The sequence below is a fragment of the Schistocerca cancellata genome, chromosome 2, assembly GCF_023864275.1.
Source record: "Schistocerca cancellata isolate TAMUIC-IGC-003103 chromosome 2, iqSchCanc2.1, whole genome shotgun sequence".
Classification (NCBI taxonomy): Eukaryota; Metazoa; Arthropoda; class Insecta; order Orthoptera; family Acrididae; genus Schistocerca; species Schistocerca cancellata.
In genome coordinates, this window is record NC_064627.1 from 261290967 (window position 1) to 261309350 (window position 18384).

At 38.6% G+C, this 18384-nt stretch overlaps 1 protein-coding gene across 1 annotated transcript in view; it reads right to left on the reverse strand.

Annotated features, from left to right (window-relative positions):
* LOC126161602 (DNA replication licensing factor Mcm7) overlaps positions 1 to 18384 on the reverse strand; it is a 72594-nt gene that overhangs the window by 23176 nt on the left and 31034 nt on the right. The window contains exons 7-11 of the mRNA XM_049917550.1: positions 15205 to 15387; positions 8542 to 8755; positions 8074 to 8369; positions 2138 to 2319; positions 1231 to 1382 (exon numbers count right to left, since the gene is read on the reverse strand). Of these exons, the coding sequence (XP_049773507.1) occupies positions 1231 to 1382; positions 2138 to 2319; positions 8074 to 8369; positions 8542 to 8755; positions 15205 to 15387 (1027 nt within the window). The remainder of the gene's footprint in view (positions 1 to 1230; positions 1383 to 2137; positions 2320 to 8073; positions 8370 to 8541; positions 8756 to 15204; positions 15388 to 18384) is intronic.

Here is an 18384-nt window from a genome sequence, read left to right on the forward strand (position 1 = left end):
TGCTGCATTATGAAACACATCACTGACAATATTGTAATACATCATTGATGGCAAAAGCTTCCTGAAAATAATTGGGTAAAAGTAACATCACGAGGAGCGTTCTCCTTGCTCCTCTTGCCCACTCCTTTTGGTGCAACCCCTCTACCCAGTACAGCTACCACACCAGGACATTGTAGCAGTGTGTATTTGTTTTGTCTGTCTGTTAGCTTGAGAGGAGGAAATTGTCCAAAAGTTTACTGACAATTTAATTTTGTTTTCGTTCCTTTTGACTGCTCAATTGAATGGTGAGTGGCAATTTTTTTACACCGTCCATTCTTTGTATTCCATCCAGAACTTTTGACTGGTGAAACTAGGCAGACCTGCAAAACTTACATTAATAACATTATGTCAAGCATTAATTTTTTAAAATTATTTCAACATGACCTGTTCCAACAATTCTGAACAACAGTCTCCGAATTATATACTAAATAGGGTACAGGCAACTAAATGAAATTAGAAACCTTCACTTAAACTGCTTCTTCAAACCAGAGCAAAATAAGAAAATAATTAACCTGCAGCTTGCTATGGAATGTTATGCCTGACATGGTCCTTCCCCTCCCCTGCAAAACTTACATTAATAAACATTTTGTCAAGCATTAATTTTTTAAAATTGTTTCAACATGACCTGTTCCAACAATTCTGAACAACAGTCTCCGAATTATATACTAAATAGGGTACAGGCAACTAAATGAAATTAGAAACCTTCACTTAAACTGCTTCTTCAAACCAGAGCAAAATAAGAAAATAATTAACCTGCAGCTTGCTATGGAATGTTATGCCTGACATGGTCCTTCCCCTCCCCCCGACTTATCCTAGCCAGCTGCAGGAGAATCTACAATGTGCTATTGAATTCAAAACAGTGACATCTGTATGTTTTTCATACATATTCATTTTATCAGAAAGTCACATTATGCACAAGGGAAAATTTTTGGATACCACCTGCCTATTAGTGAAATTCTGGTTTACTACACTGCACTTAATGAACAACAACCAACCCATTTACTTGACATTGTCGTAAACAAGTAATCATAATCGTGTTATATAAGCATATGTATATTTACATCAGAGAGAGCTCGTGGAAAAATGGGGCGCCAACAACCACAATTACAGATAAGCTCCAGAAGAAGCAAAAGATATTTCATCATTATATTTGTAACTAGAAATAGAATTAGCAGTAACAGTCCAACTTACCAACAATGTAATCTGACAGTTCTTCAGGAATAACAGGATTCTTTTTCTTGCATAATGCAATGTAACGCCGCATTAACTGCATGTCCATTGATTTGAATGTCATAGGTGGTTGTTTGCAATGTTGGTGAACATAAGCAATGTGATGAGCCAGCCTGTGTAAGAAACAAAACAAAGGAAACTTTATACTACTTGCCATGTCGACATCTTTATTACTTTTCCCACTCCCCATGCACCCCCCCCCCCCCCCCCCCACACACAAACACAACACTAGAGAAGCTTCCCATAGCTTTCATCTGATCAAGTCTGTAACTACCAACATGTGACAGACATACAACTGGTCAAACACACAAAGCGGTATTGCAATATTGTGTTTGAAGTATACATAGCATTCTTCATATCAAATCTCATGTCAACTTTCTTCTCCACATAATTTTCTAACTAAATCTACAGAGTTGGCTGCACTAAGATGAATACTATGTAACTTGTCATCTCAGTACAACCTATCTTTTGGTCCTAAACCAGGAATTCCACAGTTGTTCAGATACATTATTATTACCTTTATTATCTGGACACATGCTGAACTAATCTATTAAGGAAATTCCAAAACAAATGTATCAATGAGGTAACAGCTAACTTCCAGTTTGCCGTAGCAGAGAAATAATAAACTATTTTGGCTGCATCTTGCACAGAATGATACGTTGGCATCAGATAGTACAACCTCAGGCCATGAACAAGCTTCCCAAAAAAATGTCACTTGTCTGGTTATTGTGCAAAACCTTAAAATTAATTGCATATTGATTGTCAGTAATTACATTTTAATTATTTCTTAACCAAGAAAATCTATCCAGATATGTAAGGACCTAAAAATGATACTTTTAAGCAATTAATATTTTGTTTCTACATGTACCTGAGATCATTATCCCTGTCCGGCTTGTCCTGAATTAACCAGAGTAAGTCAAATCGTGACAAAAGGGCTGCAGGTAGCTGGATATTTTGTTCCACAGAGCGTTTAGGATTGTAACGACCATATGCTGGATTTGCTGCAGCAAGAATACTCACACGTGCATTCAGACTTGTCATTATACCAGCCTGAAAAAGGAAAAAAGGCAAAAATGGTTCAAATGGCTCAGAGCACTATGGGACTTAACATCTTAAGTGATCAGTTCCCTAGAACTTAGAACTACTTAAACCTAAGCAATGTAAGCACATCACACACATCCATGCCCGAGGCAGGATTCGAACCTGTGACCATAGCAGTCACGTGGTTCCGGACTGAGCCGCCTAGAACCGCATGGCCACCGCAGCCGGCAAAAAGGCAAACATGCTACACGTTAATTAAAAAAAATTGCGACAGTAATTATAATACATATATAATTAAATGTCCAACAGACACAGCAGATGTTTTAACCTCAACACATTTGTCAATGTGATTACATAATCATTTCTTACATTCAAAAGCAAAGTTACCCTGACACTCATTTAAGTTAACCCTTTTTCCTACCAACATGATCTCTGCATTCCGTGCTGAAAGTGGGTTTGTTATGGCAGTAGGATCGTCGACTGCTGCGATCTGGGATTGCCACTACTGTGAGACACTTATCACTCACTCAAAAAATTTGTAATGAGTCTGCTGAATTAGAAACGCACTGATTTTAGCTCATATATTACAGTGTATCAAATGTAGATAAGATAATGAAATTTTATTTAAAACTGAGAGCAGAACAGTATCTTATTTCGTTCTGTAAGTTATCGAGTTTTACATCAGGAGGACAGTCCCACTTATTGTGCCAATTTCTGTCCTTGTGCATTGCAAATCATGTTGTCATAACATGTTTCATAAATGGTTCATAATAGTAAAACAAGATTTTCTGCACTTGACAGCATGCAATGAGGCATGTATATTGTATGAAAAATACTCAAAATTTTTTTATTTGCCGAGATACGGAAGTAACTTGTCCGCAGCAGTGAGGGGTCAATGGAACACAACCAGTAAACACGTCAATAGCACTTCACGAAAACACAGGCACTGCATTTAAACACTCCTTCAGCACCTGTGGAATGGCAGAGTATGTAAAGTTTACTTGTCTTCAGCTGTTAAGAGGTTAAGAATCAAAATTAAATTTCTATCCAAAGAAAATTCATTTTTTCTGTTGAGAAAAAGAAGAGAGTTGGATTTATGAAAAGCAAACTGGAAAAGAATCCTTTAGGCTTTTTATCTGCCCCCCCCCCCCCCAATGCACACACAAATTGCCTTGTGTTCACTGGCGGTACTATCCTTACTTACACTTAAAGAAGAAAGCAACCACTTGTCTGCCTCAAAGAGTTTATTTAGACATATGCAACTGAAGAAGAGCAATCGTCCTGTAGAAAATGTTTGGCACATACTGAAGTAGGACAAAAAACAAAATATTAGGAAACACAAATAAACTTCAGCAACTATCACTGGTTTCTCTGTCTTAAGCTTACGATGTTCCTGCCTCTTGTTTACATATTCTGCAAACCCATGATTCTTCCTTCACTGTGTGTGTGTGTGTGTGTGTGTGTGTGTGTGTGTGTGTGTGTGTGGGGGGGGGGGGGTGTTTGAGGTTGAAAGAAACTTGCTTGTGCATTCACACTTGGTGGCAAAGTTTGCTTTTTTTTTTTAAGGCACTTTTTCTTACATTGCATTTTCATTACTTCCACATGTGTTCCACACTCAGCACCATATTAAAATGTTTATGTTGTTTTTCGTGTAGGTTGTGAGCATTGCCAATGCATGAAAGTTTTTTTATGTATTTGTATGTATGTGTGGAGGGTGGTGTGGGTGGGACGCAGTGAGTGGGTGACATTGTGTGGGGGGTGGTCAACATCTATATTTAATGTCATGTTGAGTGCCGAAAGTCAAGTATCCTTTTAGAACACTGTACTGCCTAGACTGTAAGTTCGTTTCACAGATAACCAATTTCAGCCAGTTCAGTAATGAAGGGTTCTGAAAGAATACTAGGCTCTCAAAGATATAAGATGGCCTCCTGCTTCCACTGACGATGTTATTATTTATGATTTTTTTTTCTTTTCTGTTACAGTTTTCAGAATGCGGTTGTTTTCTTGTATGTAGGAAGGAGTTTTTTTTTTTTTTTTTTTAATCCGTGCATGACTTTGATGGTAATTTTATGGTGGTGCAAGTGTTCCGCGAAAGTTGAATGATTTGTCCTAAGCTTCCATACTCTTTATATCTGGTGTCAAATGTTCTCCTGATTTGACTATGTATCTTCCACCACATGTATTACATTTCAGTTGGTATACTCCTGATTTCTGATATAGATATCTTTTCCCCCATCTTTTTTTTGGACGTACCTTTGAATTGAATTGTTAGTTTGGTGGGGTATTTTTTGCATTTTTTTAAAAAAAATACTGGATATTCTGTATTTGTGGTTGTACATCACTGTACACCATCTTTTGTTTTCTCTTTCTTTCTCCTTTTGTGTCATTCCTGTTCTTGTGTCTCGTATGTATGTTCGTGTGGAATTCTGTACTTGCATTGGTGATGGCTGGATGTTTGCACTTTCCTGTTCTTGATTTTATTATTCAGCTTTTTACTAAATGTTCTTTTCACCCCTTGCTTGTGGTTATATGTACTATGGTATTAATTTTTTATAGCTGCCTGTGTCTAATGGTACTATGTTTGCTCAATGGTGCATGTGAGTGCTCCTTGTTTGTGAGAGTTTGGGCAATTTGATGCCTGGTGTATTAATGAATTTGTCTCAAATGTGTGTAGGCTTTTCTGATCCTTTATGGCAACGTCCAAGAAATTTAATTGCCTAAGTCGCTCTTTTTCTATTGCAAAATGTATCCACCATGAACAGAATTTATTTCTGTATGTTACTGGTCAATTTTAGTGTTTGCTTTACCCATAAGGGATGATCATGAAAGTTTCAGTTTCAGAGCACTGTTGCAGCGTATATGCAACAGTATGAATGTGCTGCTGATATATAAACACTGACATGTAGGCATGGGATTAGTGTGGCATTTGTGTCTTTCCGACATGTGTGCAGCAAATGCGGGAATTTGAACTAAGGCTATTTCATTACTAAATGTATCCAAACAGACAAACGGCACTAGACATCCACTGAAGAATGAAGAATGTGTTGGGGGCTGCATGCCTGTTGAAAACCACCATTGTGAAATGGTGCATCAAATTCTGTGTTGGTTGCAATTCAACACAAGAAGTTGGTCAATCTGGGAGGCCAGCCACATCCATTATGGACAAGTGGGAGATACTCTAGCACCTGCCCCATAGTCCTGATCTCTCCCCATATGATTATCACACTTTGATGGGCCGACAATTCCTGTAGGATGTGCAGCATGCAGTTATGGACACGGTGTTTTACGCAATCAGTATCTTCAACCTGATGTGTCGGTGGACTGATTGGCTCAGCTCACGGTGATTTTGCCTGATAGGTATAAATATTCTTCAAACAGAAACTTTTTGACTGCCTCATATCAGGCACAAGATATTACCCATATACCTAATCCAGTATATGATGTTAAACCTATCTGACAATATTTTGTTAAAAATGACTTGTTTTGCATGGCCCATAAATATGTTTGCTATGGTTCCACATAATACTAGGGATCCCATTGGTGGAACCATGTTGAACAAGTCACACTTAAGATCTCCTCCGAGTTACTTTCTCTATAATCACCCCCCCCCCCCCCTCCCCTATTCTTATCTCTGCAGAGCATGTAATACATAAATGCTAATTTACACACATGCACACAAACTTTTGTCTATGCTCCCCACCAATCTAATATTAATGATTTCAAAGGTTGGCAACACTCACAACCTACAGGAAAAACTAATGAAAAGGCATAAAATGTAACAATAATGTGCCGAGTGTACAACGAAGAAAGGGAGTGGTTTGCAGAATATGTGAACTATCTAAACATTGTAAGATGCATGCTGGATGTATAAAGAAATGCGGTTTTTAATCTATACAAACCAAAATATACCCGCATATTATACAGGGTTATTACAAATGATTGAAGCTATTTCACAGCTCTACAATAACTTTATTATTTGAGATATTTTCACAATGCTTTGCACACACATACAAAAACTCAAAAAGTTTTTTTAGGCATTCACAAATGTTCGATATGTGCCCCTTTAGTGATTCGGCAGACATCAAGCCGATAATCAAGTTCCTCCCACACTCGGCACAGCATGTCCCCATCAATGAGTTCGAAAGCATCGTTGATGCGAGCTCGCAGTTCTGGAACGTTTCTTGGTAGAGGAGGTTTAAACACTGAATCTTTCAAATAACCCCACAGAAAGAAATCGCATGGGGTTAAGTCTGGAGAGCCTGGAGGCCATGACATGAATTGCTGATTATGATCTCCACCACGACCGATCCATCGGTTTTCCAATCTGCTGTTTAAGAAATGCCGAACATCATGATGGAAGTGCAGTGGAGTACCATCCTGTTGAAAGATGAAGTCGGTGCTGTCGGTCTCCAGTTGTGGCATGAGCCAATTTTCCAGCATGTCCAGATACACGTGTCCTGTAACGTTTTTTTTTGCAGAAGAAAAAGGGGCCGTAAACTTTAAACCGTGAGATTGCACAAAACACGTTAACTTTTGGTGAATTGTGAATTTGCTGCACGAATGTGTGAGGATTCTCTACCGCCCAGATTTGCACATTGTGTCTGTTCACTTCACTATTAAGAAAAAAATGTTGCTTCATCACTGAAAACAAGTTTCGCACTGAACGCATCCTCTTCCATGAGCTGTTGCAACCGCGCCGAAAATTCAAAGCATTTGACTTTGTCATCGGGTGTCAGGGCTTGTAGCAATTGTAAATGGTAAGGCTTCAGCTTTAGCCTTTTCCGTAAGATTTTCCAAACCATCAGCTGTGGTACGTTTAGCTCCCTGCTTGCTTTATTCGTCGACTTCCGCGTGCTACGCGTGAAACTTGCCCACACGCGTTCAACCGTTTCTTCGCTCACTGCAGGCCGACCCGTTGATTTCCCCTTACAGAGGCATCCAGAAGCTTTAAACTGCGCATACCATCGCCGAATGAAATTAGCAGTTGGTGGATCTTTGTTGAACTTCGTCCTGAAGTGTCGTTGCACTATTATGACTGACTGATGTGAGTGCATTTCAAGCACGACATACGCTTTCTCGGCTCCTGTCGCCATTTTGTCTCACTGCGCTCTCGAGCGCTCTGGCGGCAGAAACCTGAAGTGCGGCTTCAGCCGAACAAAACTTTATGAGTTTTTCTACGTATCTGTAGTGTGTCGTGACCATATGTCAATGAATGGAGCTACAGTGAATTTATGAAATCGCTTCAATCATTTGTAATAGCCCTGTATATTCATATTTCCAGAAAGGGCACAGAAGATGAGTTGTAAATAAAATCAAAAAGCGTCTGGTATAAAATTATCTCTAATTGCAGTAAGCTTAAGAGAGAGAAACCAATGATAATTTATGATGACAGCTGCTGCTGCTGAGGATCATGCAAATGAACATATTTAATTTGAGCAACTTGTTTATTGCTCCACATGTAGAAACCATAATCATCCTTTTATTAAATACCTGTTTAACTATTAACTAGACTGATGTTTCTTTGATATCTTTCTGAGGCCCATCTTAAACTTACCAGTTACCTTACACCTGAGCCCATTTCATTTTAAACATCTCCATTTTATGATCCCAGAAGTAAGCCTAATCTTTTCCTATAGAGGTTTTTTCTGATATTAATTCTGCCCTACTCATCCAGGGAACAAGTTGTTTTGAGCAACATTTAAGTTTTGAAACCTTCAGGAACACACAAAAAGAAATGTTAAGTCCATTCTTCTTTACACTCACCTTTGCGATAGAAATTGTCTGCTGTTCCATGACTTCATGAATGGCAGTACGATCATATTCAGCCATCTTATCAAATTCATCTATACAGCATATTCCCTGGTCTGCCAACACAAGGGCTCCACCTTCTAACATCATTTCGCCAGTCAATGGGTCTTTGGTGACAGAGGCAGTGAGACCAACACCTGATGATCCACGGCCAGTTGTATACTGACTTCTTGGAGCTAATCGATCTATGTATGATAGTAGCTGTGATTTGGCGACACCAGGGTCTCCCATTAAGCATATATTGATATTGCCTGAGAAAAACAAATGCTTGTTTACTAATCAAAATGAAAACAAATTTTGGATATCAACGTTTCATTTTAAGTAAAATTACGAACACTAATTTGAGATTTCCTGTAGACTTTCCCTGCAGAGACAAGAGTAATATGCAGTGACACAAAGCAACAGAACTCGCATAAAACTAACCTCTAATCTTCATGCCATTTGGACAGCGGTCTACACCACCAACAAGAAGCAATAACAAAGCCTTCTTAACATCCTCGTGGCCGTAAATCTCAGGTGCAATGCTTCCTGCTAACTTGCTATAGAATTCCTCTTCCGTCAGTTGCTGAATTTCTTCTTCAGTCAGATCACCATCTGGTACTTCATTGTCCTCAGCTTTATTCACACAAACAACTCTCTAGAAAAGGAAAATTAATCACCCATATGAACAGTATTATTTGTTAAAATATCAGAAAACTTAGAAAGCATTATGAATCTATGAAGGTCACATACAATTACATTCAACAACTAAAACTGCAAAACTGGTGAGTGCGAGTAGCACAACTACGTCTACAAAACAGGATCTTCATAGTCAAAGAAACAGCTAGAAGTTACTCACCATGAATAATTTTTACTTCATTGGTGGAATACTAGGGAAATGCAGATAGTCTACAAAGAAGTTTGCTAATAAAGCACTTTGAGACCCATCCTAGAATATTGCTCAAGTGTGTGGGATATGCACCAAGCAGAACTAACAGGGGAGGCTGAAAGTATACACAGATGGGTAGCATTAATGGTCACAGGTTTGTGAGATCCATGGAAAAGTGTCACAGAGATGCTGAAGAAACTGAACACAAAGACTCTTGAAGATAGACATAAACTATCCTGATAAAGCCTACCTACAAAGTTTCATGAACCAGCTTTAAATGATGTCTCTAGGAAATATACTACACCTTCCACAAGGATTGTGCAGACAAGATTAGATTAATTACAGCACAAATGGATGCATTTAAACAAGCATTCTTCCCACACTCCATACGTGAATAGAAAAGGGGAACAAACCCTAATAACTGGTACAGTGGGATGTACGCTCTGCCTTGCAGTTCACAGTGTTTTGTGAGTACAAATGTAGATGCAGATAATTTACATTGTTGCACTCTTAACAAACCCTGTAGAACAAGAAAGTTCAGACCTTCAGTGAATGCTCAGTTCAAAGAAAATATTACTTTTTTTACCACTAATTTTAGCTTTTCTCCCAACATACAGGTTACTCACATGATTCACTGGACAACAAATGAGTAACTTTAATACTACACTAAAAGAAAATCTAAACTCCAAGATCAGAACCAGACGACCCCACTATGCTGACCAGCCACCATATCATCTGGATGCAGTACAGAGGGGCATGTGATCAGCACAGTGCTCTCCCAGTTGTTGTCAACTTTCCAGACCTAAAAGCTACTACTTCCGATTTACATAACTCATCAATTGGTCTCACAAGACAGTGTCCTCCCATCAAGGAAAAATCGCTGGCACTACCAGGAAATGACCCCAGGTTCACCATATGGGAGTCACATGCACTGAACACTCAGCTTTGGAGGTGGACATCACATATTACATCACACAACGACGTAAATTACTGCACATTTTAGGAACTTTTCAATACACTTCCAAAAGAGAATGCTGAACAATTCATGTCAACTCACAAATTCAGAGCTGTGAATCTCACTTAATGTGGGTTGTGGTCACAGCTTTGCCAATTCTATGCCAGGAGGCATCAAAATTCCTTAATTTTAAACTTTAACACATTCACGTCAGTGCTAAGAATTATGTTTCTCACTGTGAAGTGGTGAGCGTATTAATGCTTTCCTTCATTTGGTGGCACTGTTTTTCCCGTTTCTCACAGTGGAGCAGTGGTCATATTCAAGCACCCTAAGCTACCTTTTATTTTGAAAGTGGTGTAAGTCCATTATTTTTAAACAATGAGAGGTCTCACAAAATAATTTTTCACTAAAGCACTTATTATGTGATCTACCATTTGCTCAGAAAGCTCTCTTATTGAAGGGTTACACAAAATAGTATTCTGAACTATTCATTGCACCTGGCTGATACGCAATACACCATGACACATTTTGTCATCACAGTCAAAGTATTCCACATCCATGCTGCGTAAAAGTTTTAATACAGCATATGTTGGTGTATTGCCAGTAACATAATTGGTAGAGTCAAGTGTGAGCCACTGACTGCGCAAGCTGGTGTGAACAGGTTACACAATGTCCTTTTTATGTAAAGTTCAGTAGGATAACCTTCAATACCATAGCAGTGCACTCAGTTGGAAAACTGCATATGAGTAATGAGTACATTACTTGTAGCATAGAATACAGTTCAAATATACCCAATGGATTATGTGATGTGCGCATATCCTACTAATAAATAAGGTCCCAATTACACGATTGTAAGCTAGAATGAAGAAGAGAGTGAAATGACAACATGGATGGATATCTGAACCCCAAATTGAATTACAGCTATTAATAAGACCACGAAAGATGAAAATACCTCAGAAAATTGGGCACTGGAGCAACTATTCATGTTCTCCATTCTTATTCACAGCACATGATTTAACAATAAAAAAACACTAAGTTTAATATAAGTTGAAGAGGGTGTGTGGAGGATACTGCTCAGGAGATTTGTTTGTGGATACGATCTGTGCGGTGGTTGTGGGTGAGGAAAGCCTGAGAGTAGCTGTTGGTTTAAGTATTGGGGGACTTAACAGTGAAGCAGATACATCTGCCAGACACCTAGCTTGTGGGGAGGTGAGTGTTTGATGTGGAAAGTATGGTAGCTGTTAAAAGTGCAGATATTTTTGCTTATTTGTAGGTTTTAGAGTGACTGAGGTTTGGATGTAGGCTTCAATGTGCTGAAGGTCCCATTCAGGAAGGTGGCTTTATATTTTAAAAAATTAGCCAAATGCTAGTAGGCCTCACTAACTGAGAGTTCCGTATAAACTCAATTATGTATATAGACAGTGAATCCATTCTGGCAATTGAGAATCTCGACAATTTATGCCTGTTATTGAAACTGATACTGGCATGATATCGATCCCTGGAATTCCAAGGCTTTCGAGAATGTTATAATTTAAAATTTGACATTGGATAGCAAAATTTTTTGTGTGTGATATGATTCTAGATCAACAGGAAGTACCCTACAGGTTTGATGAGTGAGTTTGCGAGTACCAAAATATGGGACCTACATGACCATATCTTTTGAGCAACTTTTACATCACCAAGAGACACAGATCTTAGTACTGACAAATTTCAACATACCTTGTCCACTCATTCCTTAGAAAAACGGTTTTTAACATTCAGACAGACAGATGAACAATGAAAGTGATACCATAAGGGTTCCGTTTTCACTGATTGAGGTTCAGAATCCTAAAAAGGTAAATTTGAGTTGGTAAAAATGAGTCAAGGAACTGGTTTTTTTTTTCTTAATGTTAATAGAATCTTCCGTCTGTTCTTGATAGAACAACATTATAATAAATGAAAAGCACGAGTTTGCTTTCGTTCTACAATATTACTTTTATTGTGTTAACCAGTTTTTGGCTTACAAGGCCCTCTTCAAACATTTATTGCGTATTGTCACCAAAGAAGTTACGTAACTTCTTTGGTGACAATACTCAGTAAATGTCTTAAGATGGCCTTGTAAGCCGAAAACTGGTTAACACAATAAAAGTAATATTGTAGAACAAAAGCAAACCAGTTTTTCTTCACTGAAAGTTCTCTTATTCTGCAAACTGATCACAAAGATGTCCTCCACAAGTCTACACAAAGCCAGGGACCCAGCTACCATGTTTTGAGGAATGCCTCTTCCATGCGAACTATTAAAAGGTTAGTGCAGGACTTGGTCGTCTTGACTCCTATTTTGGCCCCTTGTTGTTTGTAGCTTTGGCCCTTGAAAATGGGAAGTACTTTAGGATAAGGATGAATTTAGCTAGAATTACAATAAATGAGGTTTTAGGGAGACTCTCAGATGTTTTTTGGAAGAGAGAGCATTCTATGGCTAAGTGGCTGTATGCATGTGGGATGTTTGTGTAGAATAGGATCACATCAGAAGTGACAAGGAGAGTTCCAGGTGGAAGGAAATGGATTTAAGACAATATGTGATGTGATTGTGGTTTTCTCTGTAGGATGAGAGGCTGAGGGAGATTGGTTACAGATGTTGGTCTACAAGGCCTGAGACACATTGAATACAGGCTTTGATGCCAGCTACAGTGGTATGGTTTTTTAGTGTAATTTGGGAAGAAGGCAGAAGGTCAAGGTGTGAGGGTTACGAGAGGGAACGACTTCTACATGTGTAACTGTGAACCCTTGTGAGTAGCCTAGGATTGTAAGGATTTACTGCAGCTCTGTCTGCATGGAAGCCATGTGGTCATGAAGAGCAGTTTTTGTATGTTGAGGTGTTCAAGAGCTCTGAAGCCCCTAGACCATATACTCATTGTGGTGAAGTGGAGATTTTGCCTGCAGAGAGTATGACGATGGACTGGTCTCCCTTCAGTTCTTGGACAGATCTGATTTGAGGTTTTGGTGATATTTTTCAGGAAAGATTGGGACATAGGGATGGATTACCGTAAGCAGATGATTTTTTGGGAAGAGGAGAAGGATACCTTTGGGATTTGAGTTAGAACTGTTCTATGCAGGGTTTGGTGTTCACTCTGTTGGTTGTAAGTCGTGATTGAATGGTAATGTGATATTTTCAATTAAGGTTAAGGGTGAATAAGGCGACATTCTGACTAGGGTATTTACCACTGAATTAGGGTGTGGGAAGATTAAAAGATTGGTGAAAAATATGAGATGACAGGACCACTTGAAAGAGGAAAAAAGACAAGATGAAGTCTCTATGTCAGGCAAATTGGACACTGAAAAGTCTGTGCAGAAAATAAGACACACAAAACAGTCAGACTACTGAAAGCAAATAACAGCTCGGAAATAGAGAAAATAAGTGGCCAAACAAGACAAAACTGGTAATAAACACTGGAAAATGATTGTTGAACAGAGAGAGAACATTGCTCAATGATGAAAGTAAATCATCAAACAAAGTTTTTAATTCGCCCAACAATAACAATAGACTGCTCAGCACCGATGGAAGATCGCCGGGGGGGGGGGGGGGTGTTTGCTAAATAAAAAATATCCCACTAAATATCACTCAACATGAATGTGAAAAGGTCAAATAATGAAAAAATGCTGATAGGCAAGAATTACAGATATACAGAAAAGACAAAAAAGTGATCAATGCAATCGGCTGTATCAAAAGGAAAATTCACTTAAAAATAAATAAATAAAAAAAAGACTATAAAATTACAAAGCCACAGAATGGTTGGCCAGTACTTATCTTCAAGAAGTGAAATTCCATTATTGCCAATAAGCACATTTCAAAGAGAAAAAATATCAATGGCTTTCAGAGTTACTAGTTCCTTTCTGAGGGAATAAAGAGGGTAGGTTTGGGATGGCTAGAAAGGAGTAGTTAATGATCCAAGCCCAAAGATGAGTGTGACCCACTTGCTACGAGGGCAAGGAAAAACAAGATGAAGAAGGTGTCAGAGAAACTAGGAAATCAAAGGTATTACTTTGGTAAAGGGGAGAAGGGAGGGAAGGAAGGAAGGAGGGAGGGAGGGTGGGTGTAATGTAGATAACAAGGAATAAATACAATATATAATTAGAAAAATGAGTGAAGAATTGTATATTAACATAAGTTAAGTCCAGGAGGGTGGCAGGATGCGACCATATGCTTAAGAGAAAATTCCTATGTCTGGAGGTCAGAGAAATAATTATCAGGTGGGAGAATCCAAATATCCTTTGTGGAGTAGCAGGTAGTTTGGTTCCTTGAGTCATACTGCAGAAAATAATTACCAACCGCGTATTAAGTGTGCCAAATGTAGACCATTATTTTATGTCCACTCATGCTCTCAGTCAGTTTGACAGTGGTCATTCTTACAAAAAAACGAGCAGTTGGTAAACAACATGTGGTTTCACATGCCACTCTGTCTTTTATGCTGCACAGTTTACCTGTGCATAGATGGAATAAATGGCACTATGTGGATGCATGGGGGCAGGTTGTGAAACAGGAGTGATTACAACAGTGGAAACCTTGGAATAATGGTATAGGAATGTCGTATGGCTGAACAAGGGTGACTGTTGAGCGTGCAGTGTGATGTAGTGGGTAGTGTCACTAGCTAGTGTCCTGTAGGTCGCCAGTTCAAACCCACCTGTCCGAAATTATTTAGTTATTTAGTATTTATAATTTCTGGATTATTTATAATTTCTGGAAGTTTCTCAAAATTTCTAAAGTTTATATATTCTGGAATTGCAACGTTTGTATAAACAGCAGCAATTCTGCTCTGGCTGTACACTGGTGTTCATGATAAAAATTTTCTCAATACTAAGTCTTGTACCTCACTGAAGACACTACTTTCGGTTAGGATTTGAGTGTCATTATAAAATGACAATATAATTACAAGCTAGAGAATAAACACAGCCCTTTGAAATGAAGCTGGGAAGATCCCTTTTCATATTTTCCTTGTTACGGGCAGAAAGTATTAGGAAGCACATTACATTAAACTATAAACTTTATTTTGGTCACTGCATACACAAAAATTGTTTAGCAATTTATGTAAGATTGATTGAAATAAACTTTATAGTAAAATCAGGACAAGCCTGAATCTGTACAACAGTATTTCACAGTATTAAAGCAATATAAGCTAAGAGGTTGTGTAAGAGGTATTTTTCCATTGGAGCCACCAAAAGTAAGTGTGAATACCACTGAATCGTTCACAAAAATTTTAAAATACATTATGAATAATTTATTACTTACATGTGCATCCAAGTATGTCTCCGACAACAACCCTTGTACGATTTGCTTAAAGCCTGTGCGATGGAGTGGAAGGAATATGCCTGTCACAGTGACATGATCACCAGGCATGGCTTGTCGTGTAATTTCTCCTCGACAGAAAACAGTTAAACTGCGAGGAATATTGCCCACTGGAACTTGGTCACTCTGAAACAGAAGGATTTTCAGCACTTGATATAGTCATCTCGTAGAGCAGCAACACAAGCACTGCACTAATCACCATCTTCAACAGTATCCATCACCTGAGTCAATTCATTTGCATTAAAGAATTTGATGAGCAGACAAGCACACTGTATGATAGTAAGTGCAGAGCAGTGTACAGACATGTACATAAGTTGAAGACTGTCACTTGGCTAACACTCTCTCTCTCTCTCTCTCTCTCTTCCACTTGGAGAGCACACACCCACTCCTCTCAACTTTGCTTCCTACTAGTTTTCCTTCATCTACCTTAGTTTTCTTTCTACTGTGTTCCCTATATGTCTGGACCTCTTTCTAGGTATACTTCGTAGGATTATTTTGCTTAAAGTTATATGATGTTAGCATCATCATATTACCATTTACAAAATAGAATTATTTTCTTTTATAAATACTGATCGTTACATGCTTATGTGGCAGCTTGCACTGGTATATAAATAACTAGAGTAGAAATTAGAACAGCAGTTTGTTTTTACACAAAGGAGGAACGTTACAGTTTAACATCTGTGTATCTCATAGTCATACAAGATTGAGTTGCCGTTCAATTGTTTCAGTACAAGGACCAGTTACATATTTTTTGCAAGAATTTATTCTCATTATCAAGTGTAAATATGTACAAAGGTATTACATGTGATGTTTTGGAAAATCGGACAAAATATTAAATTAAAAAAAGGTAATGTCTGCCCGACTGCAATAAGCCACAAAAACATAACTGCAGGACAAGAAAGTACAACACACATACAGTCACCACATAAATTACCTATGTAAATATTTCCTCTTGATAATGAGAATAAATTCTCAAAATGCAACATATTAAGCATGAGAATGTACATAACTGGTGTAGTGTTTCATTATTTAAATCACGAATAACACAGATGCAGGCTTTCCAAAAACATTGATTATGATGAATTAAATTAAGAATGAGTATCATATCTGCAAATATGAGGGACTACTTTCACAAGGACAAAGTGAAACGTTTGTTCGCCCATTCTCAAACAATTTTTGTCGTTCTTTATGTCCTCCACTTCGAGTACGGAGCAAATTCTGGTGAACACCTTGAGCTTCTCTTCCTGCTACCCCCGATATCACACACACAATCATTTTCATTTTTCTTTTCAAGCAATGCGCTTGCTACCAACGAACGCTGCTGTACAGGCAATTAACTGTACAGCATCCATTCCTGAACCACTATGAGGAAAACTTTTACAATAGAACAGGGTGGCGCAAGGGAATGGGAAATTTTGAATGTTACAGTTGGCAGCACTGTAGCGCCGGCAGATGTTCGAAACTTTGCACAATTAATGTGAACACATTGTCATTTAGTAATCAAGGAGAATTGGACTGGTTCAGAACGTGCAGTAGCTGTGAGAGCGTTTTACAAAAATGGTGATAGTGCGACTGCCGCGCAGAGAACATTTCGACAGCATGACCAGCTTGGACCTCATGGACGTGTCCCATCTGCGCATGCGATTACAACGTGGGTGCGTAATTTTGAAGAAATAGGATCTGCCTTGAAAAAGAAACCTCCAGGTGGCATTCCAACGGTACGTACCCCAGAGAACATTGCAGCTGCTAGAGCTGCAATCGAGAGAAGTCCTCGCCGCACCGTTCGACAGCATGCATCTTCGCTAGGGATTAAGCGACGAAGCTTACAAAGAATACTGCATGAATTAGACTTCCATCCCTATAAGTTGCAAATTGTGCAACACTTACATGAATGAGATCCAGCGTCACATATGGAGTTTAGTAGCCAGATATTGGCTAAAATCAATGAGGACGCGAATTTCCTTGGTAACTTATGAATATCAGACGAAGCCCATTTCCACCTGAACGGATTCGTGAACAAACAGAATTTTCATTATTGGGCACAGGACAATCCTTGTGAGTTTCACCAGCGACCACTATATAGCGCCAAGGTCACAATATAGTGTGCTGTATCATGTCATGGTGTTATCGGCCCTTATTTTTTTGAACGTGAGGATGGTAGTGCAGTGACAGTAACATCCGCTCGATATGTTGAAATGCTTCAAACATTCATTACACCGAGACTGTACGAGATTAATCTTAACGTCGAAAACATGTGGTTTCAGCAGGACGGAGCCACGTCACACACTGCTCGACAATCGATGGCAGCAGTTCGTCAATTGTTTGGAAGACGCATTATTTCACATAACGGTGACATTGCATGGCCTGCGAGATCCCGTGATCTTAGTGTGTGTGACTTCCTGTGGGGATATCTTAAAGGCAAGGTGTACCGTACATGTCCTGCAACAATCCATGAACTGAAGGAGAACATTGAAAACGAAATCACTGCCATTCCCCAAGATTTGCTACACCGCGCATTCCAGAGTTTTCATAACAGGCTGTTAGAGTGTGAACGGCGAATGGGAGCACATCTTTCCAATGTCATCTTTAAAAAGCAAAGAGACACTTTTGGACATTTTGATTGTAAAGGCATACTTAATAATGGCATACTGAATACATTCACTTTCGTTAATAAATTACTAGTTTTATGAATTTATTCATGGAAATGACGTTATTTCAAAATTTCCAGTTTCCCTGCGCCACCCTGTATAATACCCCAAGTGAAGTAGATTGGGCAAAGATGTATGATAAATTTTTTGACAAAGATCTTTTACAGTGTAATATGGGCCTAAGCACTATTCCAGTTTCAGTTCAAAGATTACAGAATGGACAGATAGAGTGAGATCTTAAATATGAAATAAAAGACATAAGGAAAACAGCAAGCGAAAAGAATAATAAAAATAATTTGTAATAAAAAGAGCAACAGAGTGGCTCCAAAGGGAGAGATAAACAGGTTAATAAAAAATCTACCAAAGACCTATGGACAAAGAAAAGTGAGGGGCTTAAACTAGCACAAATCGATAATGGTGGTGAGGTTATAACAGTAATATTCAAAGTGTTGAAGTTTAGCTGCTATTAATGTCA